Source organism: Megachile rotundata, chromosome 5 (assembly GCF_050947335.1).
Source record: "Megachile rotundata isolate GNS110a chromosome 5, iyMegRotu1, whole genome shotgun sequence".
In the NCBI taxonomy this organism is placed as follows: domain Eukaryota; kingdom Metazoa; phylum Arthropoda; class Insecta; order Hymenoptera; family Megachilidae; genus Megachile; species Megachile rotundata.
Genome location: NC_134987.1, coordinates 13747836 through 13775349, shown reverse-complemented (window position 1 = coordinate 13775349; position 27514 = coordinate 13747836). Strand labels below are relative to the sequence as shown.

The following is a 27514-nucleotide window of genomic DNA, read 5'->3' as shown; positions in this document are numbered from 1 at the left end:
CAAAGGCACTTTTATCGTTCGCAAGCTTTAAAACCTTTTAGTTGGAAAATTTGACGAATTCTTTTGAAATTATTTAAAATCCTTTCTTGTTATTAGTTCTACAACAGTTCCTGTGTTTATACATCACACGTGCTATAGATGTAATTAAAAAATACTGATTTTAAATTGTGTTAAACCTAGTGGTACTACATCTGATATACATCTTTGCGTAAAGTGAAAAGATTTAAAAATAATAAAAGAAAAAGCAATAATAAATATTGATTTTCAAATCTTAATTTAACGGTTAAACCATCACAGACTATCTGTATGTTATAAGTCAAAATATTTTGAAACTTCACAATCAAAATTAACTGTGAATAAAATATGATCGATATTTTACTATCGTCGACAAAATATTGAGAATTGTAAATACTTAAAATATATGTATCTATTAATTACCTTATGTTTGTGTTATATTTTATAAATAAAAAAAATATTCAAAAGAGATTGTACGAAATTCGATCTTTTATTCCCGGATATTCTATAGGCAATAAAGAGGAGAAAGTTTCCAGTGTGTAAAGGCTGGAAAAGTACCGAATGCGAATGACGCAAATTTTCCAGTTGACATGGGGTAATGGTGGCAATGTTCCACTTTGTAAACGTGAAGAACACTCCAATTTGTTGGACGTGTTACTGTGGTATTTTTATCAGTTGAAAATATCTGTAATTACCGTAATTTTTTACAAACTTTTAAATTTGGAAGCTTTTAAATTTCCATGTTTTTAAAATTTCAAATTTTTCAATTTCAAAGTATCTAAATTTCTTGGTGTTACAAAATAATTAAATCTATGAAGTCTCAAAATCCTCAAATTTCAAATTTTTCAAGCTTCAAATTCCATAAGTTGTAAATTCTCCAAGTTCCAAATTTCACTAGTTTCTGTATTCCCAAATCTCCCAAGTCCCAAATCTCCCAAATTCCAATTCTCCCAAATTCCAAATCTCTCAAATCCCAAATTTCTTAAGTCCCAAATCTCCCAAATTCCAACTCTTCCAAATCCAATTTTTCCCTAATTCCAAGTCTCTCAAATTCCAAATCTCTCAAATTCCAAGTCTCTCAAATTCCAAATCTCTCAAATTCCAAATCTCTTAAATTCCAATTCTCCCAAATTCCAAATCTCCTAAGTTCCAAATCTCCCAAATCCCAAACCTCCCAAATTCCAACTCTTCCAAATACCAACTTTCCCAAATTCCAAGTCTCTCAAATTCCAAGTCTCTCAGATTCCAAATCTCTCAAATTCCAAATCTCTCAAATTCCAATTCTCCCAAATTCCAAATCTCTCAAATCTCAAATCTCCCAAGTCCCAAATCTCCCAAATTCCAAATCTCTCAAATCCCCCAAATCCCAAATCTCCCCAAGTTCCCTCAATTCCTAATAATTTCCATAAATCAACCAACCACAAACCGAATAACGGTTCTTATATCATAAACTCAAAGTTCTCTACTGCATCGCAAATTTTCCTAAGGAAACTTTCATAGAGGAAAGATCCAGCGTGAAGTAGTAAGAATTGAAAATATTTCCAAGATTACAGATATCAATTCGAAGCAATTAATCGACTCGATAGTTAACGAGCTACATTATCTATCATCCTAGGAGACGTATGTACATAGTTATTTCCACAACGATGTGTTAATAAGAGATAAGTATGTGAAACGGTTGTCGCAACAATTCGATGCTCGTGTCGACATTTTTTCCCGGTAACAAAGCGAACGATAATGACGGAAGAATTGATTAAGCGTAGTTATCGCAGATAATCGGCGGTGAAACGAAGCGTTTAACAAAGGGAACGAAATCATGCGATTTTCGCGGAAATCGCGGGAAACGTTGGATGATCTACGAGCGACCGCGTGACAATCGCTGAAAGCACGTGCTCGGCATCAATTATAGTCGAAACCAGCGGAGTAACCGAGAAGAAATTCCACTGGCTGCTCTTGAATACAGATGCAGAGAAGATCGCGTTGCAGCTGTTTCGCAACGCGGACAACCAGATGCAGAAAAAAGATAATTCAAACGTGTCGTGTTGAACAACGCTTCGATCGGGGCAGGAGGGACGATGCGAGAAAAATGAAACGTGTCACAGAGTTAACAACGAGCACGAGGAAAATCTACTATGATATTAAAACTCAATTGCCACTAACACTCGCGACACACATAACACCCTCCGATCAAATTGACCCCGATTTAAAAAAAAATCTTTCTGGAACGTACAGGATATTCCAGTATCAATTCTGCCATAAGGAGCTCCTTTCGAACTAAAATATGCAGCAAATATTTTGTTACGTTTATTTTGGAGAAAATGAAGTTTGGAAATTTTTTGATATTTAGACAAAAATTTGTTTATAAGAAAAGTTACAATTTTAATTATTATAGTAATTGAAGGATTTAATGGGCTCTTGTTATATGGCATGGGTGCAATATATGGGAGAGTGAAATTCTGAAATTGTTCAATATTTAGGCAAGAATTTGTTTGTGAGGGAAATTACAATTTTCATATCTGTTATTAATTCAAGGATTTGGTAGACTCTCATTATATGGCATGAATGCAATATGTAAGAAAAAATGATGTTCGAAAATTTTTAAATATTTGGACAAAACTTTGTTTATAAGGGAAATTACGATTTTCATTATCTCGTTAATTAAAAAATTTCACAGTCTCTCGTTATATGACATGAATGCAATATAGACAGAGTTCAGTTACAACATACTTCTTGTTCATCATATTTGCTATCACTGAAAAATTGTAAATCTACCAAATCAAAACTTTGAAATATTTTTCAAGTATTTAAATCTTCAAAGAAATTTGTTAAATGTAAACTTTGCAATATTTAAACTTTTAAATACAAATTTTCGAATTGAAACTTTCATCTAGTCTTCCATATAAAAATAAACAGTTCAAAATTTAATAAATCCACAATATAAATGTTTGTTGCAACAGTTTATTTCCGAGTAAGAAATAACGTTTCGAGCAGAAATATCGAGTGTATGATGTGATCACAGGATCGATTCGGATGATCACACGATGAGCAACATTTAGACCAGCGAAATATTCAAAGCTTAAGTAAGAAAACTGACTATTACAACAGATTTACTAAGAACTTTTGTTTATATACACGTGTGATCTCATCCTTGGCATGTTCGTGCAGAAACCCTGGAAAACACAGAATTGCACTAAGCGAAGGCTGAAGAGAGACTTATGAAATCGGAGCAAAGACAAAGATAACCTTGAGAAACTTTCCCCGATATCGCTTTTCCCCCGCGATTACCGCTAACGGAACTAAAACTTAATCTCGTAAATTTCCACGCTGGAAAAATGCAATTTCACGAGGTTAATTAATTGCCCGATCGATATCGTAAGATATTCTTTGAAATACTTTGTTTTTACCTTCTACTTCGACTATTACTTCTTCTGAGAACTAGTGAATTGTCGACGAGTTAGAAAATTGATAGTACTGTAATAATTTTGATAGTATTAGGATCATAATAGTAGGCTGAGAGTATGACTCTTTTGGGTAAGAAATTTTTAAGGTTGAGAGTTTGGAAATTTTCAAGTACCTTACATTTTTTAAATTGCCAAATTTTCAAAATTTCCAAAATTATCTAAATATCAACATTCCCCAAATTCCGCAAATTCCAAATTCTAAATTCCTCAAATTCCAACTCTTCCAAATCCCAAATTCCCCAAATTCCAAATTCCTCAAATTCCGAATCTTCCAAATTCCAACTCTTCCAAATCCCAAATTCCCCAAATTCCAAGTCTCTCAAATTCCAATTCTCTCAAATTCCGATTCTCTCAAATTCCAAATCTCCCAAATCCCAAATCTCCCAAATTCCCCAAATCCCAAATCTCCGAAATCCCAAATCTCCGAAATCCCAAATCTCCCAAATCCCAAATTCCCCAAATCCCAAATCTCCCAAATCCCAAATCTCCCAAATCCCAAATCTCCCAAATCCCAAATCTCCCAAATCCCAAATCTCCCAAATCTCCCAAATCCCAAATCTCCCAAATCCCAAATCTCCCAAATCCCAAATCTCCCAAATCCCAAATCTCCCAAATCCCAAATCTCCCAAATCCCAAATCTCCCAAATCCCAAATCTCCCAAATCCCAAATCTCCCAAATCCCAAATCTCCCAAATCCCAAATCTCCCAAATTCCTAAATTATCAAAACCCTAAAAATCCAACTTCCCAAACTCTGTCATCCCAATCTCAAAACCCCACTTTCCAAATTCCAAATTTGTAGAATTTTAAAACCAACCAACGAATAAGCAACAAATTGCTATTTCTCGTGCACAGCCATTTCCCCCAAAGAGTTTATCGTAGCAGTACGCATTTCACAGATCTGGGTCGCGATTGACCCGACCACCGCCATTCTACGGTTACAGAATCGTCATCAGTTGATGATTGATAATTTTAACGCTGACAGATACCGATTCTGACGCGTATTCGTATCTCTGTCTTTTGATCTTGTTGCCAATGTGTCTGCGTCTTCGTCCCTCTTTATTTGGCCGACGATACCCGTTTCGTTTTGACGATGAGTAAGAACGATCGTCGAGGAGGCGGTACGAACACTATCTTCTAGCATTGCAGACACTCTGGCGACTGGGATTTACCGATCGCCTCGCCAACACGGTTCGTCGTCAAACGCGCTCCTATCGTTTGCGATGCCCGAGGCAAAAACCGACATTACTTTATACAAGTAACCTCAATCCCATTATTCGACATATGAGAATTCCTTCGTTTAACAGATTGACTGGAGCAAATGAAAATTGCTTTCAACAGTGTTTTTATTTTTAATCAATTTTACTAATTCTTTACACTCGAAAGGTGACTCACATTCACCATTCGGTTTTAAATAATTATTTGTTAACAAAATCTATAATATTATACATATGATGTGTTAATATAATGTAACAGACAATAATGGCAACAAGTAATAGTAATTTTAAAAGAATTCAGCAAAATTTTCATTCAAAAGATTGCTTTTGGTCTTTGCCCTCTTTATTGATCATAACGATTATGTTTACGCAAATGAAAATTAATGTATTCCTGTCATTGTATTGTTACTTGCACGTGTTTCGATAATTGAAATAAATTATCATATGGACTCGTACATTTTCTTTATGAAATAATTTTAGACATACGTATATGTATTTAGGAACTGATATATGTGTAATTGTACACGTTCATCGATAGCTTAACGTGAGGATATTTTTTAATAGTCAAGATTATTTTAGTTTTCATTTTTAATAAAGTGAAGTAATTGATCACTAAAGAGGGTGTGGTCGCTAGATAGGTCACTAATGAAGCACATTAACAACAACATTGTAAGGCGACACGTTTACGTCAGAGTTGCAATACTATTCGTATAAAGCACCGTGAAATTCACTCCCATTTTATTACCACGGATAGAGTTGCAGCAATTTACAATATAGGAAGAGGATCTTTCATGACAGACTTGAAGAATTTTTTATTTCTTAATTTAAAGAATGAGAATTTCTAATTTGAAAAATTTCTAAACTTGAAAAATTGCAATTTAAAAATTTTTTAAATAAAGAGGTATATTAGATAGTTTGAAAATTCGCACATTTATAAACTCAGGAGTTTATAATTTCAAAAATCCCTCAATTTAAAAACCTTGAATTTTGAAAATTTCTAAATTTATTAATTGTAAAGTTTGAAAATTCGAGTACTCCTAAATTTATATTGCAAATACAGTAATTTAAGAAGTTCAAAATTTAGAAAATCAGAAATGTAACTTGGTAATTGGAAAGTTTAAAAATTTCAGAATTTGTAAATTTATGATACCGAAAATTTATAAATGTAAAAAGTTAAGAATTTCAAAAGTTGATCACTGTAGAGTTTGAAACTGCAATAATTTTTCACTTTACAATATTAAAAATTTAAAAATTAAAAAATTAAAAAGGTTACAAATTTATAATCTCATAAATTTAAAAACTCATAAACTTTAAGAGCGCAAACTTTGAAGGGTTAAAAGCGAACCCCTAAACGCGACGTCTAAAGCTGAGTACGGCACTGCTCGCCGTCATGCTACTCGTCTTTTGAAGTTTATAGCATTTTGATGTCTGTTGCACTTTCGATCGTGATGCATTCTTCGTGGAAACGTTTGGCAAGGGATACTGTTGGTAAAATGTACCACGAGCGTGCGTGGACGCGAAAGGTCGTGCGAGCGAATTGCAACCCTGGCGAAAACTAGACGACGCGTAAGCGTGACGAAAGCGGAAAAAGAACGGACACGTCGCGGATTTTGGCACATGTCTGATGTAAATCCACCTTGTCCTACGGACTGTCAATTGGAACTAGACTGCGGATGTTTATGCAATTGTAACGTACCGAAATATGTAAATTATATGCAAAATAGATGCGTGACAATGCGGTGAATCATTTGTGTCGCAGAGAAAATATAGGATACGTGCGGACGAATTGATACACTTCTGTTATATACAATGTTTATGAGATAAACATACTGTTTGTACGAAAGTCAACTGTCCGAGTGTTTTCGCGAAAATAACATTTTGTTTACGTTATTGTGTTAACAGATAGGCAACATGTATCTTTTTGAATTTAATGATTGTGTTTGACATGGAGAATAATTTGGGAAGCTGAGATTTGGACGTTTGGAAAATTTAGGTAGCTGGGAAATTTGGGATTTACAAGCTTAGGGGGATAGAAATTTGAGGACATAGAAACTTGGGGATTTGGAAATTTGGAAATTTGAATATTTGAAAATTTGGAAATTTGAGGATTTGGAAAATTTGGGATTTGGAAATTGGCAAACTTTACAATTTCCAAAATTCCAAAAGTTCAAATTTCCAAATTCAAAAATTTCTAAAATCGAAAATTTCCAAATTCCAAAAATTTCAGATTCCAAAATTTCCAAATTCCAAGATTTCTAAATTCCAAAATTTCCCAATTCCAAAATTTCCCAATTCCAAAATTTCCAAATTCCAAAATTTCCCAATTCCAAAATTTCCAAATTCCAAAATTTCCAAATTCCAAAATTTCCAAATTCCAAAATTTCCAAATTCCAAAATTTTCAAATTCCAAAATTTCCCAATTCCAAAATTCCAAATTCCAAAATTCCCAAAATTCCAAATTTCAAAATTTCCAAAACTCAATAATTCCCAAATTTTAAAAATTTGTAAAATTCCAAAATTCCAAACCTCAAGAATTCAGAAATTTGAGAATTTCAACAAGTAAAGATTAAAAAACCAAAATCAGCAATTATTCCAGTGGTCGTCAATCAGAAAATATTTCAGAATTTTTACTTAAACTCAAAAATTGTACACAATAGGCTTAATCACATAAAACGAACCATCACGCGATATCGACTCCGGAAGTAGAAAACGTTTCCGCAAGATTACAAGACCATCAATTTGTAATAAAACTACATTTTTCTCTTACACAAAAGTTTAACCTATTTCAACATTCTATCCGCGCAGAAAATTTGAAAAAATTATATAAAACAATATACAGTTCCAATTAAAAAAAGATATAGGCGACCTTGAACTGCCTCCACTTCCGGAGCGGAAACACGCATCCCGTAATGCACCATTCGACACTATTTAATTTTGCCTCGTAAAATCTTTTCTATCTCCTTCCATTTTAGTGCTGCAGCTTGACCCAGTTCTAAACACCCTGTATTCCTTAGAAAAAGAAAACTAATTTCGAATAAAATTTAATCTCCAAATCGCAGAGTCAGTAAAGATTTAGGCTCTGACACACGTTTGATATAAATTTTTACTTACGTGGTAAAAACATGTCGTTAATGGACAAAGAATTGATTATTGATAGTGTGTATCGTTCACTCTCGATAACGAACCGATAAGAGTGAAAATGCAACTCAACAATTATACGCGTGTTTCTTTCGAAGATACATTTATAATGCGTTTTGTTTTTCACAATGTGGCTGTTGATTGTGTAACTTGTTTTGTTGATTAAAGGTCTTAGAACGGTTATCGATCATTTGTTTGCATCCTATAAACATACTAGAGGGCCACGATTAGCGATATTAAAAATTCTGATAACCTGTTTACGTTGGAGATTATTTCATTTAAAATACTTCGTGGCTGATTTCTTTCGGAACGTAGACTGTCTGACGTGATTTGCTGATAAAAATATCGCTAAATAACGCTTATCATATCGATTGGATACTCAAGGTTCAATGAAAGTTATTACTTAGTTTTCGTATCTTCAAGTCCGCTAGTAAGTTTTCAATTTTTGTAGTTGACGATTTAGGTATTGAGAAATTTCGAATTTTTTCACTTTTGAATTTTAATGTTTAGACATTTTAGTTCTTAGGTTTGGGATTGCAGGAATTTCAAAATTTTATCGTTTTTAGGTTTCAAATTTTGGGACTCAAGAATTTAGGAATTTAGCAATTTTATCATTTCAAATTTTAGGACACAAGTATTTAGGAATTTAGCAATTTTAATATTGCAAATTTTGGGACACAAGAGTTGAGGAATTTAATAATTTTAACATTTCAAATTTTGGAACACAAGAATTTAAAAATTTAACAATTTCAACATTTCAAATTTTCAAGATTTTGAAAATTAGGAAGATAGCTATTTAGAGATTGAACAATTTTATCATATCAAATTTTCAAGGTGTCTAAATGTTATGAACTTAAATTAAAAATATTCAAGTATAAAAATTACTAAGAAAATTCACAAATTTCCACATTAAAAAATATTCCTCAACTCAAACATTCCTCGAATTTCAGTAAAACCCAAATGTTGAATACTTTCCCAATTATCGTGAACCAGCAAATCTGTGTTCCAACAATAAACCATTCGTTTAATACAAAAAAATATTGGTCAGTGTACTAATTTCTGTGAAAGATAAATCTTTGAATCGACATGCCGCAAGAACTATTTGCGGTACTTTTATGTCATCGAATCGGCTTTATATTCAAGCAATCTTCTGGCAGTCGGCCATTTTATATCAGAAACATTAATGAATATCTGCTGTATTAATTTCCATGAAATTTTAAACTTTAAGATATTATTTCACGATTCTCTTATGTCATACTTTCCGTGTTTTCAAACTGGCTATTCGATATGCAACAGCCAATTAGAGCTGTTGAGCGAAATATTTCATGATATGTTTGCATCTGTTGCAACAAAGCGTTTTTGCTGTGCAAGAATGTAATTTTGTAGAGTTAATACGCTATGTGAGTTTTTATCAATGTTTTCAGACAGTATTTGCCTGAATATTTTAAGAGAACATTAACTGTGTCGTAGCTGTGTTTCAAATAACTCTAAATAAAAATATCGATGATTTAATTCTATCGATATTGGAGCCGGTGCTCGCTAAGCCCCAGTTATATGTACATCTGCTGTATATTTAAGGAAGACTATGGTCTTCGCGACAATGTATCTAAGAATAACAATAATTGATCCTCTCTAGAACTATAGTCTGACAGAAAAACTGAGCTCTAACAGCAAATGAACTGCTTAGATATGGTAGTTCTTTTTTAATTTATACCTTTAGGACGAATCGTTCTTACTTATTTTTTAGGGCCACCCATTTTTCAGAGGAACTGCTTTTGATCTTATAACTCAGAAGAATATCAAATTCTGAAGAAAGTATGCTTTTCTCGAAATGTATATAAAGCTGTAAAAGTGTTTATATTCCTACCCTAAAATTTATGTAAAAGTCATATAAACATTATGTCCCTACAAATTTATTACGTTTGAATGTATTATAAACCTATTTAGAAGAAACACTTCCCATATTATTTAACTACAAAATCATCAATATCATAGAAATAATCACATATTTTAAACATGTTAAGAATTCTAATAACATGAAGTATAATACAAGTTCACTAAACAAATTTATATTTAATATTCTCAAATAAGATAACAGAACATAACTCATACTATATTATAATACAAAAATTTGTCCGAAGCAGTATGGAATAAAGTCGTAACGAATCTTTTAATTACTTTCAGTCAATCAATGACACACTCATCGAGTACGTGGCCCTTTATTTCAAAGAACGCACAACGCGAACATTAAATGCAACGTTAATTACAAGCTAGGTCTGCGTTCAATCGAACACGAAGATAAAACAACCATTCTGGGAAAAGTAGCTGATGAAAGAAAAAATCTGATGACGAATGCGATGAAACGTACGAGATTAAAACGAGTCCAATTTTGTCGTGAATGCGATGCGAATATGTTCTAATGTACGTTTAGCGAATCAGACATTTTCAACGTCTCGATTACACTACTGAAAGTGTATGCTTTCTTAGAAAAATTGTATAAGTACTAATTAATAGGGAGATTTAGTTATTTTATTGATGAGGAAAAATTTTGGTGTAGGTGTAAATGAAGTTTGGGTTGGGATTTGAGAATTTGGGGAATTTGGGATTTGGGGAATTTGGAATTTGGGGAAATTGGGATTTGGGGAATTGGGAATTTGGGGAATTGGGAATTTGGGGAATTGGGAATTTGGGGAATTGGGAATTTGGGATATTTGGAATTTGGAGAATTGGGAATTTGGGATATTTGGAATTTGGGGAATTGGGAATTTGGGATATTTGGAATTTGGGGAATTGGGAATTTGGGATATTTGGAATTTGGAGAATTGGGAATTTGGGATATTTGGAATTTGGGGAATTGGGAATTTGGGATATTTGGAATTTGGGGAATTGGGAATTTGGGATATTTGGAATTTGGGGAAGTGGGAATTTGGGATATTTGGAATTTGGGGAATTGGGAATTTGGGATATTTGGAATTTGGGGAATTGGGAATTTGGGATATTTGGAATTTGGGGAATTTGGAATTTGGAATTTGGGGAATTTGGAATTTGAGAAATTTGAAATTTGGGGAATTTGGAATTTGGGAAATTTGGAATTTGGGGAATTTGGAATTTGGGAAATTTGGAATTTGGGGAATTTGGAATTTGGGAAATTTGGAATTTGGGAAATTTGGAATTTGAGAAATTTGGAATTTGGGGAATTTGAGAATTTGGTGATTTGAGAATTTGAGAATAGTAATCATTGCCTAAATATACTTCATCAACACTCAACAAAAAATGCATTAAAACCTGCATTTTCCACAATGCTATTTGTAAGTACTAAATCTGCAGTATTTAACGCATCCAATAGCATGCATGACCAGTCGTTAATTGAAAGTGTAGCATCACTTCTGCGACCCGGTACACATGTATCGATGTACACGTGCATCACCTCGAACAGAGGTGACGTTCTTCTTTCTTCTGCAACAATACAGACTAATTAACCGTCACGTCTACTCGACCTTGCAATTAATCGTACTGTTGCGCTCGTCTACGTGTTTGCTCCCGACGTAATCCCTGATATACCGCCGATAGCCTTTCTGAATTACAAACAGACGTTCCGAATTACGCTTTCAACGAGAAATTTCGTGACTGTAAAGTAACGTTGACAGAAGATGATAAATCATGCTCTGCTCGGTATCGTTAGAATATCGCTTGTGTAACGCTTTATCTAACCGGAAGTCTATTAATAGACTTTTCGATGACAACGCTTAGCGATTAAAAATCAATGAATAAATCTTTAACTCGTTAATCAATTCAATTATAATTCAGCTGAATGAGAGGAATGCGAGTGAAATAAGAAAATATAGGTATGATACAAGAAGACCTTGATAATATGGATTCCATCCAATTTTTAGTTATTATTAACCCTTTCGCCATCAAAGATGACCGCACTTATGCACCATTAGCATTTTTAGTACTGCATCTTTCAGGTATAAATGGCCTATGCATTTTTATAAGAATCGATCGCTTACTTTAATATGATTAAATTTCATCGATTAAAAAATACAGCAGTCTCCCGTTATATTGCCACGGGTGAAGTTACTTGGAGCTGGTAATATATTGGGTTCGCCAACAAATTTTCTTTTCTGAGGAATGTCACTAATATTCGTGAAAGTCAGTGTGAAAGTGGTAATATAACGAAAGTCTACTGTTTGCCAACTGCAGGAAATTTATAATGCGTGACGATACGATTAGTAAGGATAACACGAGTGGAATTACGATTCGTGGCAATATAACACGCGATGACGTAATTTGTGGTATCACACATGGCGATATAGCGCGTGGCTATATAATGCGAGGCAAGAAAACGTATGATATCACGATTTGTAACAATATAACACGCGGTGATGTAAAAAGTCGTAGTATGACAGATGGCGATATAGCACGTGGCCATATAACGCGAGGCAAGGTAACGCGTGATATTACAATTCGTGGCAATATAACACGCGGTGCTACAAAAAATGGACATATGGCGATAAAGCACATGGCAATATAACGCGAGGCAAGGTAACGCGTGATATTTCGATCCGTGGCGATATAACACGCGGTGATATAAGAAGTCGTAAAATGACAGATGGCGATATAGCACGTGGCCATATAACGCGAGGAAAGGTAACGCGTGACACTCCATAAAGCTTGATGGCGCATGATTATAAAACACGAGATGATTTAAATCGTAATAATGTATTGAGTGGCAATATAACGCGTGGCAATGTAACACGTTATATCACGCGTTACATCATCGTGTTGTACAATAGTGGAAGAACACCGCGACTCTACGTCTAAATAAAACTGACAACATCACAAGAGTGTTTATTGTTCATAAATGTACACGTAACTTTTCCACGTCTACAAAACACATAAACTCAAATAAAAAGTCTCCATTCTGTTTTAAAGAATGCACGTATGCTAATGCTCGACTATGTATGTCTTTTGAACAGGACTGTATAGAACTAAACAACAACATAAAGTTCGTCGAACGAGACTTCGATTTACCCGCACATGTAACGGTAATTAACGCAGATAATTAATAGTCTAACGACACAGCATTCGACAATCGTGCTTACGTGCACGGCTATGTAAATAATTATGAAAATATTTACACACAATTGAGCATACAGTGGCTAGTAAAAAAGAAAGGAAGGACTCATTAATCGCTCTCTCTCTAATTGCGATAAAATAATATTATCGTTATTTCTTGATAGCTCATACGCGAAATGTTCTTTCAAAAAAAATAAAAGTAATATTTTAATATCGTGTAGGTATACTGAAAATTATCCAAAATCGTTATTTCTTTGTAATATAAAATTAATTTACTATTTATGAAATTTCAAATAAAATATATTAATTATTTCAGCTTTTACAACGCATAAATATAGAGTACACATTTTCTTAAATTTTGTTAGCAGTTTTTAAATTTCGACAATTACTTGTTTGTATAATGCAGATTAGTAGATAAAAGCGTATAAGACCAAAATGAGCAGTAATGGGTCTCTAGACAGAATAAAATTCCCGGGATTCTAGTATTAACCCTTTCACGCTCGATGTTGCGTATGCGCAACGTTGTGCGTATGCATATACATACTTCAATTTACAAAAAATGAACAATAAATGCAGAGTGAAAATAAATAAAATAAATATTCCCAAAAAATTATTTGTTGGCAAAAAATATTAAAACTTATTTCTTACAAATATTGTAAATAACTATAATAACATTCATATTTTCAAAGAGTAAATGCCTTCACTTAACACCTTTCTTATTAACAGAAAGCAATATTTTAAAAATTACACAACCTTATTTATTTTCACTGTTCAATTGCATTTTTCGATAAAGTTAATTTTGTAAAATAATTAACCTTTCATACTCTTATTAATAATTGATTAAATAAAATTTTTGGCACTACCTAAAAAACTTCGATTTCGAAAGGATTAAAAGTATAAAATTTGCATTTACCTTGATACGACGTGCTGCACGGTCTGTAAAATTATCGAAAGCGAAGCCGTTGATTTACGTTGATAACCGTTCCGGTATCTGTGTCTGTTTCCAAGTATCCGTTTTCTTCGTTTCAACAAAAAATTGTTAATATCAGGAAGTGTTTCACTTGATCATTTATGCACTCAAAAAACAAATTTTCCACCACTGAATTCTGCACACTGTCGATAAACAGGCAATGCCGGCACAGTGCTCCCTTTCCAAGATCAAAAGTTAAGTACAAAACGCCGACTCGTTTCAAACAGTAATTCGTGAAAGTAAATTTTCGAAATTCTCTTCCTCGTTTAATTGATCAGAGTTGAATTCAAAGCAGGTTTCAGTTTACAATAAGTACATTGTACTACTCGCGTTGAGGTTATGTTTTGCATTAAGTACAAAAATCATACGACCCAGTAGGCGACGTTAATAATCAGTACTAGAACTTGTTAACACGTCAAATGTAGATTTTCGACGTTGAATCGTGCACGTTTCTTTTCTTGCATTTGAATCGCGGTAGAACGTAAACAATATGTTCACGATCTCAGAATTTAGCGATTCGAGAACAGCATAACCGGCTCGCGTTACGCTTTTCAATCGTTACTACAAATTTCCTTTAACTTATCGAAGCTTACATTGCCAAAAGAAATATCTCAGATTATTCTCACCGATACGGGCGTGAAAATGAATCATCGCAACATTCGTTAATATTTCTTACACCTCGACGTAACGATCGCAGAATTTTCGTTGCACCAAAAAACTGGAATACACGGTTAAATTTGACCACTTGCAATGGCGAGCTTCGTCTCCCTTTCTTCGTGACAACGAACAACGTTTATTCTTCGGTAAAAACCAACGATCGTGCGATATTCGTCGAAGAATCTTTCGGATAATCGACGCGATGAATATCTTTCCACTTTGCAACTCGTTCGGTGCTAGTACATCGAGTGACACTTAACCTAAGCGCGTCGTAAAAATACCGAACGCACTACTGTCGTGCCCGGGATATCGTTGCTTCTCTAACCTTGAGAATGTAAGTTTTCAGTTTGGAGGTGAAACTTTAAGAACAATAAGTACACGATAAGTAATGAACACGGACGATCCTCGTTTTCCACCGTAGAAAATGACTCGTCAAATTTTTACGTATCCGAAGTAAATACGTCGATCACTCCTTACGCCGGACGGATGAATAAACCTCGAGGTAAGAAGGATTTGTTTGATTGAATGGCCGAGGCTATGGTGCCGCGTTGTAGGCCGTAAAGCGGCCGGCACACAGGAAACCGGTGACAGTCTCGAGAAGCGCACACCCCCGATCGCGCATCCTTCCTGGAGCCCTGGCAAAAGCCAACTGCTCCGCGCGCTTGTACGCCAACATTCAAGGCGGTCCCACAACCGACCAGCTGACCGAACCGAACCAGCTAACCGTCTAGATATCCGATGTAAACACTGGTCTGCTACTGCGATCGTATCCTATAGAAACGCGGATTTCCACAATTATACACGAATGGCTTGTACGTCAAAGGTGAACACGATCGAAATAGTTGTTCGTATAATCCAAAGAATTGAACGGGAAACGAATAAACGAGGATTGTTCTTCCCTTTCCCGTTATTAATGTAATGGACACCTTGCGTTGGAGGATTTCTATTTCTCTCGACAGAGGGCACCACCAATCGCAAACTTTGTAAACATCATTTACCATCAACGTTGTTACTACTTGATCATAATTGTTAGAAGACCAGGGGTGAATTAATCATTATGCAAAATTAGCATGTTTTTGGGATATAGAGCAGAAAATAGCAGAGCCGAATTATAATTTAATTATTCTATGACTTATAATTGCGTAGATTGTAATTCATAAATTGGTTCATTGAAGTTACTGTGATTTATAATTATAGTTGAGGAACAATTACAAAGTTAAAATTAGAGATTATGAAATAACTGAATTGTAAAATAATTGCGGCATAAATAAATTACTATGTAATTGAAGTACAATGTAATTGAATTATAGTGTGATTCAATTAGCACAAATGTGGTCAAGGGACGAGGTTGTCACCGAAATTTTCCGTCGTTCGATCTAACATAAACTATATTTTTCAAAGTCTTGAATTTATAAAGTCTAAAAGTTCTAAACTTTCCAAAATCCGAAATTCCAAAATCTGAAAACTCACAAGTTCTAAAATTCTAATATCCTAGTCTTAATGGTTCAAAAATTCCACACTTTCAAAATTCTAAAATGAAAGCATTCGAAAGTCCCAAAGTATAAAATAACATTAAACGTATCATTAGTTATCTATATTTCTTTTATCAAAGTGTTGATAAAATGAAACAGAAGTAAAGTAGTTTTGTTTTAAGATATATTTTTTTTAAATGCATTCAAATATATATATGTATAATTTGATGTCTTAACGTTTGATACCGATGTTACATCAGAAAAACATTGCGCAGCCGCATTGCATACTTCGTATTATCGCATATACGACACGTAGCTACGCATATGGCTATGCACATACAGATATGTGTAAACTTGATGAAAGCAGTGTATTCGCTTTTTACTTCTATATTATTAATCATATATAGTAGCACTTGGAAGACGAGGAAAACGATTTTATTTATTATAAAGTGAAATTTTCATACGATATTTCAGGTTATTTTTAATATTTTATGTTATGAATATCTAATTTAAGGAATATTTTGTATAACACTATGAAATACTGTATGTTGACATATGTAATAAAACAATTCTTTACAGATTGACAAATTTGAGAAACAAATTTGAGAAACATCTACAAAATGTGTGGAATTTGGGCTCTCTTTGGATTAGACTCACAATCTTTTGCTCATGTTTGCAAGACCTTTGAAAAAATAACACACCGTGGTCCAGAAGCTTTCAGACTTGAATTTGATAACAGAGTTAAAGTATGATTTCAATGAAAAATTAAGAAATTTCCTTTTGCCAATCTAAGAATGCCATAATACAAAGAGATTTTTGTAATTTATACTTGCAGAATGGGTACCTTGGATTTCATAGATTAGCAATTGTTGATAGCTTTTGTGGAATGCAACCAATGAGACTGTATGAATATCCACATTTATTTTTATTATGCAATGGAGAAATTTATAATCACCAGAAGGTAATATTTTCTTTATTTATTTTTATTTGATTAATATAATAAAAGATTGATTTTATATAATAAAAACATTTATTTATTGTATAATAATTTAAAATATAGCTTAGCCAAGATTATGGATTTAAACGTGTTACTAAGTGTGATGTTGAAGTAATATTACACTTATATGCAACTGGTGGTGCTCAGAATGTTGCCAAGATGCTTGATGGTGTTTTTGCATTTTGTTTGATGGACATTAAAGAAAAAAGAATTCTTATTGGTAGAGATCCATATGGTGTTAGGCCTATTTTCAGATTATACTCTGATGATGGACAACTTGCAGTTTGTTCTGAAAGCAAGGTATTGCATTAAATATAAGTTATACTAGATTTTATTACATACGTTATATTATGTATCCAGTCAATTTATTACTAATTGCGTTACATATTTCATTAAAATTTACATTCAGGGAATTGTAGGAATTACGAACCAAGTTACATCAAAATATGTATTGGAACCATTTCCACCAGGTTATTATGAAGAATATGAAATTTTAGATGATTACAGAGTAAAATTGTTGTCAAAAGTTAACTACCACAAAACGGAAGAAAAGCCTAGTTTTCAAGTTTATACTCCTTGGAATGGTTTGTTAAACTATTTTAAAAACAGTATTAATATTAAATGGTTATAACAATTTGATATGATACATTTTTTTTCTTTCAGAATTACACAGTACAGATATACATGAAAACATTAGAAAGTTACTTTCAGCTGCAGTAAAGAAAAGGCTAATGACAGATAGGAAAATAGGTTGTCTATTATCAGGTGGTCTTGATTCAAGTTTAATTGCAGCTTTACTTGTGAAACATGCAAAAGAAGCAAATTTACCATACAAAATACAAAGTTTTGCAATTGGCATGGGTGATAGTCCAGATATTATTGCAGCTAGACAGGTTAAAAATAATCCTCTTATTTCAATCAAAATATAAAACAAAATTAATAATTACAATATTTATTAGGTTGCAGATCATATAGGAACAGAACATCATGAAATAATTTTTTCAGAAACAGATGTAGTTGAAATATTGGACAAACTCATTTATCAATTAGAAACATATGATATCACTACCATTAGAGCTTCTGTTGGGTAAATATGTATTATTTTTATAATATATTTCAGCCATGTAACTAAATTACATTTAAAAAGATTCATTTAAATTTCAGTATGTATCTTATCTCAAGATACATTAAACTTAATACAGAAGCTACTGTAATATTCAGTGGAGAAGGTGCAGATGAACTAGCACAGGGGTATATATATTTCAGAGATGCACCCAATGCAGTGGAAGCTCATACTGAATCTATTCGATTGTTAAAAGATATATATTTATATGATGGTTTAAGAGCAGATAGAACAACTAGTGCATTTAGCTTAGAACTTCGAGTTCCATTTTTAGACATTCAGTTTACAAATTATTATTTATCACTAGATGCTGCTTCTAGACAACCACAAGGTAAAGAGGTATAACGAATTGCTAACAGTGAATAAGGTAAATAACTATAAATGTTTTAATGTTTGATACAGGAGGAATTGAGAAACATTTATTAAGATCTGCATTCGAAGGAACGAATCTCTTACCATCAAACATTTTATGGAGGCATAAAGAAGCATTTAGTGATGGTGTGACGTCGGTTAAAAAATGTCTCTTTCAAATCATAAATGATATCGTAAATGATCGAGTATCGAATGAAGATTTGGAAAAGGCTTATATGACATATCCTCATTGTACTTCAAAAACCAAGGAAGCATTTTATTATAGGTAAAATAAGTCTTTACAACGATATCCATAATCCGTCAAAATTATTTTTAAAAAAACAAGTAATATTCTTTATATTCTAGATCCGTGTTCGAGAAGCATTACGGAGGACATGCAAAACGTTTTGTACCGTACTTTTGGATGCCGCGTTGGGTAAAAGGAGTCACTGATCCATCTGCAAGATTTATTGCTCATTATGCAGCAGACAAAAAGAAATAATTATAAAGAAAGTACGAAGGACTAAATGTACATAGTTTATTTTAATCATAAATCTGTAAAAAAGAACATTTGGTCATGTTATATTTTTCTAAATAAAAATATACAAACTAATTTTCTAACTAATATTAAATGTTTGTGTAAATGAAATTATTATAACATTTCTACTATTTTATAAACAAAAAATAATTTAGTAAGTTAATATTATAACAATAAAGATTTTATCAAAAAGTAAAATAATAATCAGATAATGTAAAAAATAATGATGTAATTACCCCTGGTGGGACTCGAACCCACAATCCCCGGTTTAGGAGACCGATGCCTTATCCATTAGGCCACAGGGGCAGGTACAAGACAATTCTTATATCTGGTACTAGAGCAACATATTTATAAAATAAGTATAAATTTTATTAATATAATCTGGATAGTATTTCTATAACATTCATACTTATTATTGTATATCTGTATCTGAAAATACTATAAAATAATACGAAACCAATGAAGTGATTGTTACACGCATTCCAAACATTCCAAGATGGTGATTATGCACATCACGGTATCACCACCTGTGCATTGTTCTTGATAAATTTTGGAATGTACTCTACGTGGATAATAAAAATTTAGATTTTAGACTTAACAGTTAACAATTTAGCAGTAAGTAGATTCTATATGCTATGTCATTTGTTAAATTACTGTTATATTCTTATAATATCTTATGTTTTCCGACTACTTGTGTACAGATGATGTCAACGAGGTACGTCTCTTTTTTATCTGGAATGATAATAGCCTCTTTAACATGGGCTTTCAGTTTATATCTTTATTCAAGACTGTCACAAAACACTGACACTGTCAACCCTACAATGTTAATATCAGGAAATGGAAAGTTACCAAATGAATCTGCATATAATTATAAAAAATACAATGAACAATCATCTAAATTACATAATAATTTAATTATTCATCACGATAAAGACAGTATGATGGGTAAAGATACTTACAATTTAAAAGGAAATAATTTTAAAAATAGCGATAAGCTATTACAGCAATTACAACCTATGCCAATAAAATCTGCTGTTACTTTAGAACAAGGTATCTTGAAAATGTGCCATTTACAACAAAGAAAAACCTAATATTACTTTCACATTTTATTTTATTGCTAAAGTCTATTTGTAATATTCCAGGATTAGATGAATTGGGAATGATAAAAAATTTGGATGATCAACGAAAACGTGAGGAAGGATATAAAAATTATGCTTTTAATGTTTTAATATCAGATAATATTGGTTTAGACAGAAAGTTGCCTGATACAAGGCATAAATTATGTCAAATGCAACAGTATCCTAATAAATTACCAAATGCCAGCATTGTTATATGCTTTTATAATGAACATTACATGACACTTTTAAGATCTATACACAGTATTATTGAAAGAACCCCTAAACATCTTTTACATGAAATTATTTTAGTAAATGATTGGAGTGATAGTAAAGAGTTACATGAAAAGATCAAAGCATTCATTAATAATAATTTCGATGGGAAAGTAAAATTTTTCAAAACTGAAAAACGAGAAGGATTAATTAGAGCAAGAATGTTTGGTGCAAGGAAAGCAACTGGAGAGGTTTTAATTTTCTTGGATAGTCATATAGAAGTTAATAAAATGTGGATAGAGCCTCTTCTATCACGAATTGCTCATTCAAAAACTATTGTTGCTATGCCAGTTATTGACATAATTAATGCAGATACATTTCAATATACAGCTAGTCCTCTAGTAAGAGGTGGTTTTAATTGGGGTCTACATTTTAAGTGGGAACAGTTACCTACAAAGTTGGTACATGATGAAGATTTCATAAAACCTATTAAGTAAGATCATACATTTGTATATGTATATGTAACTTAATAATTTTCTGTAATATACATAATATTAATTACCAATTAGATCACCCACAATGGCAGGTGGATTATTTGCAATGGATAGAGAGTATTTTGTAGAACTTGGTGAATATGATGCTGGAATGGACGTTTGGGGTGGTGAAAATTTAGAAATATCATTTAGAGTATGTAATTTGGAAATTAAAAAATTGGTTCATTTAATTGTTCATATTTTTGTTTTAGTAATAAATTTTAATAATTTCCAGATTTGGATGTGTGGTGGAAGCATTGAATTAATACCTTGTTCAAGAGTTGGACACGTATTTAGAAAAAGAAGACCATATGGTGCAGATGATAAACATGATACTATGTTGAAAAATTCATTGCGAGTAGCATATGTTTGGTTAGATGAATATAAACACTATTATTTAAAAGATGTTAACAAAATTGATTATGGTGACATCACAGACAGATTAAATTTGCGGCAGAAATTGAAATGCAAAGATTTTGCATGGTATGTAAAAGAGGTATATCCTGAATTAACATTCCCAGATGATGATAAGAAGAGGTTGAAAGATAAATGGGCAAGAATAGAACAAAAACCAATGCAACCTTGGCATTCTAGAAAACGAAATTATACTGATCAATATCAAATTAGACTTTCTAATACAGCTTTATGTATTCAAAGTGAGAAAGATATAAAAACAAAAGGTGCTAAGCTTATTTTAATGCCATGTTTGAGGATTAAGTCACAGGTAGTAAAATATGCGCACTATTTTTTAAATTGATCATTAATTTAAAATTATTATTCATATTCATAATATATTTTTCTGAACTTAATTTACATAGATGTGGTATGAAACTGATAAAAAAGAATTAGTACTTGGTCAAATGCTTTGCATGGAAGCAGCAGAAAAATATACAAAACTTGGCAAGTGTCATGAGATGGGTGGCAATCAAGAATGGCAAATCAAAAATGTTGTAAGTGTTTAGTAACTTGGTTAAGTAAATATCGTTTACTAAAAGATATAATTCTTTTTATCCAGAAAGGGAAACCTATATATAATATGGCAGCTGGTACATGTCTTGGTGTGTTACAAGCAACAAAGGGTGCTCAAGTAATAATGGATTTGTGTACTAAACAAAATACCAGTTTAATATCATGGGATTTAGTACATTCTATGATCGTCTCAAAAGAAGTTAGGTGACACAAAATGTGATTACTGTAAATAAAAAATTAAAACTTAAACTGTTAAAAGAGGATATTAATCGTAAATGAATTAAACTGATCGACTTTAAAAAAATATTTGACAGGGCAGGTTATTACAAGAGATTTGAGATCTTTATATTACTTTTGTAATATTTTGTATTTTAGGAATAAAAGGAAGCATGACAATGTAATTATGAAGTTAATTATGTAATATAGGGATCATTCCAGTTTTATCATTGAAAAATTTGTATACATGTTTTTATATGTTACTTTATACTAACTTTATATGTTACATCAGATTAAATATACATTTATATACTCGTTTTAATTACTTGTTTTCAATACATAATTAAGTAATAAAATAATTGTTTTTATATAAAAAGTAGGAAAATGCGTGTAAACAAAAATTTGTTTCTGTTGAAGAGTCTCATCTGCTTTGCGATGGCACTATTTTAATTTATAAAAATCGTAAATTATTACATATGCGTGTATGCTATGCACATACATATAAATAAATGTACACATGTACATGATGCTCTTAAAATTTATTTTTACGCTCTCCCTGAAAATTACCACTTATGCCATCTAGTGATGAGTGAAAATGTTATTGAAACATAAAATTGCATTTTTCCTTATAATTAGCGACTTTTACACTTTTCTGAAATAAAAAGACATAATATTCTGCAACCTCAATGAATCTGAAACAATAACACAAAACAAAATGAAAAAAATTGCATTTTTATAGACTTCAAAATCAGTAGCCATCTAGCAAAAGAAGATGGGAACTAATGAAAGTAAATTTGAAATACATTACCTTATGAAATACTGACCTTTTCGATTTCTTAGACAGTAGAATGTCTCAAATAGTAATGTCAAATAGAATATTTTATAAGTGACAGTAAGTGAAAACTAATAAATGGGATACATTATTGCTTTCAAAATTTAGTACTTGGCTGCCATTTTCCCCAGGGAAGCCAAATTTGCACTTGAATGTACTTTGAGTAAAAATGTGACTATGGTACTAACTGGCAGTACTAAATAAACATGTCCAATTCATATGAATCCTTATGAAAATAGTATTGGAACAATTATAAAATTGTGCTGATTATGTTATAGTGTAATTAAAAACAAGAATTAATAACATTTATTAAAATTGATCAGATATTCAAAAATGACAACATCAAAAGAACTAAACTTAGCTAGAAAAAGTCTTGTAGCATCACTTGGTGAAAATGCAAAAGTGTAAGAGATATTTTATATTTAAAATATATGTAAAGTTTTATGGCAAACTTTAAATCCATAAATAAACATCACTTTTTTATATTTTCTATTGTACATAAAGTGTAACTACTTATAGATCTTATTCTTCTTCTATTTTCAACATTGTGATATTGTTTCTTATTAAATATATGTTGGTTTACTTTTCACATATTACTTAAAGAATATATGCATTATTAACAGGTATTTTGAAAAAATGAAACTATGGTTTCAAATGAAGGTACTTAATTTCATTTTATTTTATTCTATAATGAAGTATTTTGCAGTTGGTTAAAGACTTTAATATGATTGCCTATGAAATATTATTTCAGACAACAAAAGAAGAATTTGATTGCGAAGCAAGAAATATCATGACAGAAGACCAAGTTCATCTTCATAATGAGTTTCTTCTTTGTCTGTTTAATAAAGTTAGAGGTTTAGCTGCTGCTGCACCTGTTCGTAAAATAGATAGAGACAAAGCTATAAAAGAAAAAAGACTAAGATTAAAACGTAAATACAAAACTGATAAATCAAATTTTGAGGTATAAAAGCAATTAGTTTCAACTAATCCATTTGTGTTTTGCGATGAGATTAGATACAGAAAATAAAAGATTTTGTGTTTCGTATGTAGCCCGCAGATATGTATGTTGAAGTTTTGAGCCAAACATCATCACCTGTTGGAGATGAACCTATTGGAGCAAATCGCTCTAGTGCCCAAGAACTTGTATTGCCAGATAGAACTTTTGTTTTAGCAAGATTAATGCTTGCAGCATGGGAAAATAATATGGATGGAGCAGAGGAAAATACTGCACATATAGTTATAGCTGCCACACAGATCTTTTTAAAAAATATACTTACAGCTATATTTACACGAAGGAAGGGATATGCTGTAAGGGATGGCTCTTTTATTTATAACATTGGAGAACCAGTACCTAGTTCATGGAAAAGGAATTCTATGCACATAACAAGATCATCGGATCATAATGTAACAGAGATGGTAGATCCTTATGGTCAAGTACCTACAATAAAACCAAATTTTGAAGAAGCTGAACAAGCAACAGCTTTTGCTTATGCATGTTCTTCACAAACTATTCCTCCTCCATTGAAGCCTGTAAATACAGCTGATTTACAATATACGCTAAAGGTAAGGAAAATAATATACAATGTATATAGAACAAATTAATAATTTAATAATTTTAATATCATTTTGTTTCAAATAGATATACAAAAATCTTGTCAACAGTCATACTATTTATGCTACTAACATGGAACGTTTATTTACATATGCAACACATCCAACATGGGAAGATCTTGAAGCTAAAAAATTATTATGCTATCAATCTGCAACATAACTATTTATTTGTGTAAATAAGTAATATTTTAAGATAAATAATTCACAAATTATGTATTAAAAATTAGATGTTATATAACGTTTTTTACAAGATAATACTTTGTTAATAAAATTAATTTATAAAATACTTAACATATGTAATTATATTTCATTGATATTTATAATAGAAAAGTATTATCTTTATTTTTTTAATATAATTTATGTATGTACATATATGTAAATTCGAACGGAAGTTATTTTTTATTATCTATATCTGTAGAAATTATAAAATAGATATAATAGTCTTATAAATGATATGAAAAATGTTTCATATTTCAACTCGTCCGTTTTATTTACATTCTTATTTGAAATTTACCAGCTTTAGTAATGTATTTAACACCTTTAAATGGTTTATATCTTTCTCCATACATATCAAGTCGATTAACTTTTAAACCAGAAACTGCTAACTGATTTATTGTAAAATGTACCTAAAACAAAATACTTTATGTATACAAATAATATTATATGCACATGTATACATACATTAATTGCAGGATTAGATTCCATCACGCTTGCAGAATTTTGGATAGCAATCTAAAAATTAAATGTTTTCTTAGTTTCTTAATACATATACTTCAATATTATACATTGTTATGTTATTATCGTACCGAGCCCCTTAAATTTGGTAATTTGGAAACGTCTATTCTTCCAATATCCCATAATAATATCTTACTAACAGGGTCAAATGAATATTTTCCTTGATTAGGAGTCAATGTACAATTCAGCACTATCTTTGGCATTGGAATTTCTAACGTAACGTTTTCTACCTAAAATATATGTATCACTACAATATTATATTAATTTTTATATCTTCATGTAATATAGGAAAACATACAGTTCTACCAATGGTTTGTTTTGGTCCCACAGTAATATCTAATCTACCACCTCCTGGTTCTTTAAGACTAATGTTATGTCTCACATATATTGGAATTGCTACAATACTTTGTGATCCTATGTGATAAGAAAGAAGACGGAAATTACCATCTGGTGGAATGAAAGATAATATGCGTTCTGACTGAAAAAAAAGAAATGTTTTATTAATCATACCAGTGTTAAATTCAAATTTCTAACTATTCTTACCTCCCATCTCTTAAATCGAACACATGGATGAAAGCTGACATCATCAAACAGTCTAGGATTCATAAAAGACAGAGTTAAGTCTGGCATACCACTTAACTTTATGCAACAGTCAATCTAAAATTTATATATTTTCAAATATTTGTATAACTGTTGAGTTAATATCAATAATATTATATAAAAAAAACACACACATAGCCCTGAATTTCAGCAAATACTGTAGCACCAGTTCGGTCAATAATAGCATCTACTTCTTCTACAACATCAAAGTATGCTTCATTATTTGTATACTTCACACCAGTACGTCTCCAAGGAACATTTGACAGTTGTCCACTTGGTAATATTGCACTAACACTGTAATTTATAAGTGTAATTAGTATAGCATTTTGTTCATCATGTATAACAATTCTTGTATTGTTTTATAACAAATAGTCAAAATATTTACTTAGATTTTCCTGTAACAGTATTTGCAATGGTTCTTAAGATATTTGGAGGTTTAATAAGTTCTTTCAAGATATTAGATTCTGTGGCTAATGGAAAACCATTATCCAACATTTCATCCAACAACTCATATACAACCACATAATTCTCTTTTATAATAGTTTCTGTACATTCACTAAAATAATCTTCGAAAGTATCCACTACTCTATGTAAAAATTCTATTACAAACAATGGTGGGACTGGAATAAAGAACTGTTATTTGAATAAGGTCTTATACTTGAAAAATATTAGAACTTAAAATTTAATAAATACCTTCTGTCATACATACTGCAACAAAAAACATATTACATCTATATATACTAATAAGATAGTGATGAGGTGTTGCTATTACTGGTGGTGTATCTTCAGGAGATAAAACTCTTCTCTGTTGATCAAAAAAGTAATCACATAATGATCGTGCAACTGCACTTTTCCAATGTTTCTCCATGAATACATCTCTATAAAATAAATATTTAAGCTTTGTGAAATGGAAAAATTCATATATAATTAGGTTTCATAATTGCAAATTAAAATGTTTATCTGAAAATTGATATATGTACTACACATATTTTATATATTGTAATATCCCATATGTATACTGTTAACCTACTAGTTGTCAAACGTCCACATTTATTTACTTTTCAAGGCTTGGTACTTACCCTGAAGAGTTGATAATGAAAAGACTATGTATCATTTTTTATAACAAGTTATTTTAAGCAGCTTTATGCCCAACACTATATATTAAATTTTATTAAATATTTGACATCCGTCTTACTTTCTTGTATTTTACAAATATACTGTACTTGATTTCATTTCAGATCGAACCTCTTTCGCGCATCTCGACTAAGTTCAGAAAACTCACATCAATGGTTGATTCACATTTGCTTCATATATAAGGTGGACAATAATATAACGAATATCGCAAATAAAAGGTTGCGTTTATACGTATTTAATAAAAAACCACTAGGTATATACACTTGACATCAGAACTGTCGTAAGAATGCTAGCGCATCATTTGTGATTACGAATTTTATTAAAACCAATCAGTGATGAGATATGGGCCGGGTTTTTTCGCGCATGCGCGAGAAATGCAGGAGCGTGCGCAGCGTATGTATTTAGTAGCGCCACTAGATGGCTTTATTACATATTTTGCTTACAGTTATTATAGTACCTTTCCTTTCCATCTGCTCCTCAAATATGAAAATATGTATATAATGTAATCTTATGCAACCTATACATTCATATTTCACAACT

The 27514-nt window shown here is 31.7% G+C and overlaps 5 protein-coding genes and 1 non-coding gene across 10 annotated transcripts in view; 3 read left to right on the top strand and 3 right to left on the bottom strand.

The window, feature by feature from the left end:
* SNF4Agamma (SNF4/AMP-activated protein kinase gamma subunit) overlaps window positions 1–15455 on the bottom strand; it is a 157486-nt gene extending 142031 nt beyond the window's left edge. Inside the window, exon 1 of one of the 2 annotated variants that reach the window (XM_012292977.2) lies at window positions 13822–15455. The gene's annotated coding sequence lies outside the window, so the exon portion shown is untranslated. The remainder of the gene's footprint in view (window positions 1–13821) is intronic. The other variant, XM_012292981.2, reaches the window with a different exon arrangement.
* Window positions 15456–16262: 807 nt separating this feature from the next.
* Window positions 16263–19110, top strand: AsnS (asparagine synthetase). Its single transcript, XM_003706604.3, has 10 exons — window positions 16263–16481; window positions 16587–16753; window positions 16843–16968; window positions 17068–17304; window positions 17414–17588; window positions 17668–17897; window positions 17964–18091; window positions 18169–18458; window positions 18530–18764; window positions 18845–19110. Exons 2-10 carry the CDS (start codon window positions 16628–16630, stop codon window positions 18978–18980), a joined length of 1683 nt encoding a protein of 560 aa, XP_003706652.2. The 5' UTR covers window positions 16263–16481; window positions 16587–16627; the 3' UTR covers window positions 18981–19110.
* Window positions 19111–19249: 139 nt separating this feature from the next.
* Window positions 19250–19322, bottom strand: TRNAR-CCU (transfer RNA arginine (anticodon CCU)). The gene has a single exon. It is a non-coding gene; the product is annotated as a tRNA-Arg (tRNA).
* A 160-nt stretch (window positions 19323–19482) lies between these two features.
* On the top strand, window positions 19483–22384 carry Pgant35A (polypeptide N-acetylgalactosaminyltransferase 35A). Its single transcript, XM_012292986.2, has 7 exons — window positions 19483–19631; window positions 19718–20066; window positions 20159–20837; window positions 20914–21031; window positions 21113–21601; window positions 21696–21827; window positions 21893–22384. The coding sequence occupies exons 2-7, from the start codon at window positions 19718–19720 to the stop codon at window positions 22052–22054; spliced, it is 1929 nt and encodes a 642-aa protein (XP_012148376.2). The 5' UTR covers window positions 19483–19631; the 3' UTR covers window positions 22055–22384.
* Window positions 22385–22835: 451 nt separating this feature from the next.
* On the top strand, window positions 22836–24791 carry LOC100882489 (transcriptional adapter 1). 4 transcript variants are annotated; one of them, XM_012292984.2, is made up of 5 exons: window positions 22836–22954; window positions 23518–23554; window positions 23646–23855; window positions 23945–24457; window positions 24534–24791. In XM_012292984.2, the coding sequence occupies exons 2-5, from the start codon at window positions 23531–23533 to the stop codon at window positions 24663–24665; spliced, it is 879 nt and encodes a 292-aa protein (XP_012148374.1). In that variant the 5' UTR covers window positions 22836–22954; window positions 23518–23530; the 3' UTR covers window positions 24666–24791. The 4 variants fall into 4 exon arrangements, with proteins under 4 accessions (XP_012148374.1, XP_076388067.1, XP_003706653.1 ...); XM_076531952.1 differs by having other exon boundaries at window positions 22909–23173; XM_003706605.3 differs by having other exon boundaries at window positions 22909–23298.
* On the bottom strand, window positions 24482–27265 carry carmine (AP-3 complex subunit carmine). The gene is made up of 9 exons (XM_003706592.3): window positions 26920–27265; window positions 26534–26718; window positions 26226–26460; window positions 25975–26134; window positions 25784–25897; window positions 25539–25718; window positions 25312–25470; window positions 25187–25237; window positions 24482–25131 (listed from the first exon to the last, which is right to left on the bottom strand). Exons 1-9 carry the CDS (start codon window positions 26952–26954, stop codon window positions 24997–24999), a joined length of 1254 nt encoding a protein of 417 aa, XP_003706640.1. The 5' UTR covers window positions 26955–27265; the 3' UTR covers window positions 24482–24996.
* Window positions 27266–27514: the final 249 nt, after the last annotated feature.

Coding starts and splice junctions, on each gene's coding strand:
- carmine (XM_003706592.3), bottom strand. CDS start 26,954: ATGATACATAGTCTTTTCATTATCAACTCTTCAGG. Junction 25,471..25,538: donor AACAAACCATTGGTAGAACT/GTATGTTTTCCT, acceptor CATATATTTTAG/GTAGAAAACGTTACGTTAGA. Junction 25,238..25,311: donor TACCAAATTTAAGGGGCTCG/GTACGATAATAA, acceptor TTTAATTTTTAG/ATTGCTATCCAAAATTCTGC.
- Pgant35A (XM_012292986.2), top strand. CDS start 19,718: ATGATGTCAACGAGGTACGTCTCTTTTTTATCTGGAATGATAATAGCC. Junction 20,067..20,158: donor TGCTGTTACTTTAGAACAAG/GTATCTTGAAAA, acceptor GTAATATTCCAG/GATTAGATGAATTGGGAATG. Junction 21,828..21,892: donor AATGGCAAATCAAAAATGTT/GTAAGTGTTTAG, acceptor CTTTTTATCCAG/AAAGGGAAACCTATATATAA.
- LOC100882489 (XM_003706605.3), top strand. CDS start 23,228: ATGACAACATCAAAAGAACTAAACTTAGCTAGAAAAAGTCTTGTAGCA. Junction 23,299..23,517: donor CTTGGTGAAAATGCAAAAGT/GTAAGAGATATT, acceptor CATTATTAACAG/GTATTTTGAAAAAATGAAAC. Junction 24,458..24,533: donor ATTTACAATATACGCTAAAG/GTAAGGAAAATA, acceptor TGTTTCAAATAG/ATATACAAAAATCTTGTCAA.
- AsnS (XM_003706604.3), top strand. CDS start 16,628: ATGTGTGGAATTTGGGCTCTCTTTGGATTAGACTCACAATCTTTTGCT. Junction 17,305..17,413: donor CAGTTTGTTCTGAAAGCAAG/GTATTGCATTAA, acceptor ATTTACATTCAG/GGAATTGTAGGAATTACGAA. Junction 18,765..18,844: donor AAGGAAGCATTTTATTATAG/GTAAAATAAGTC, acceptor TTTATATTCTAG/ATCCGTGTTCGAGAAGCATT.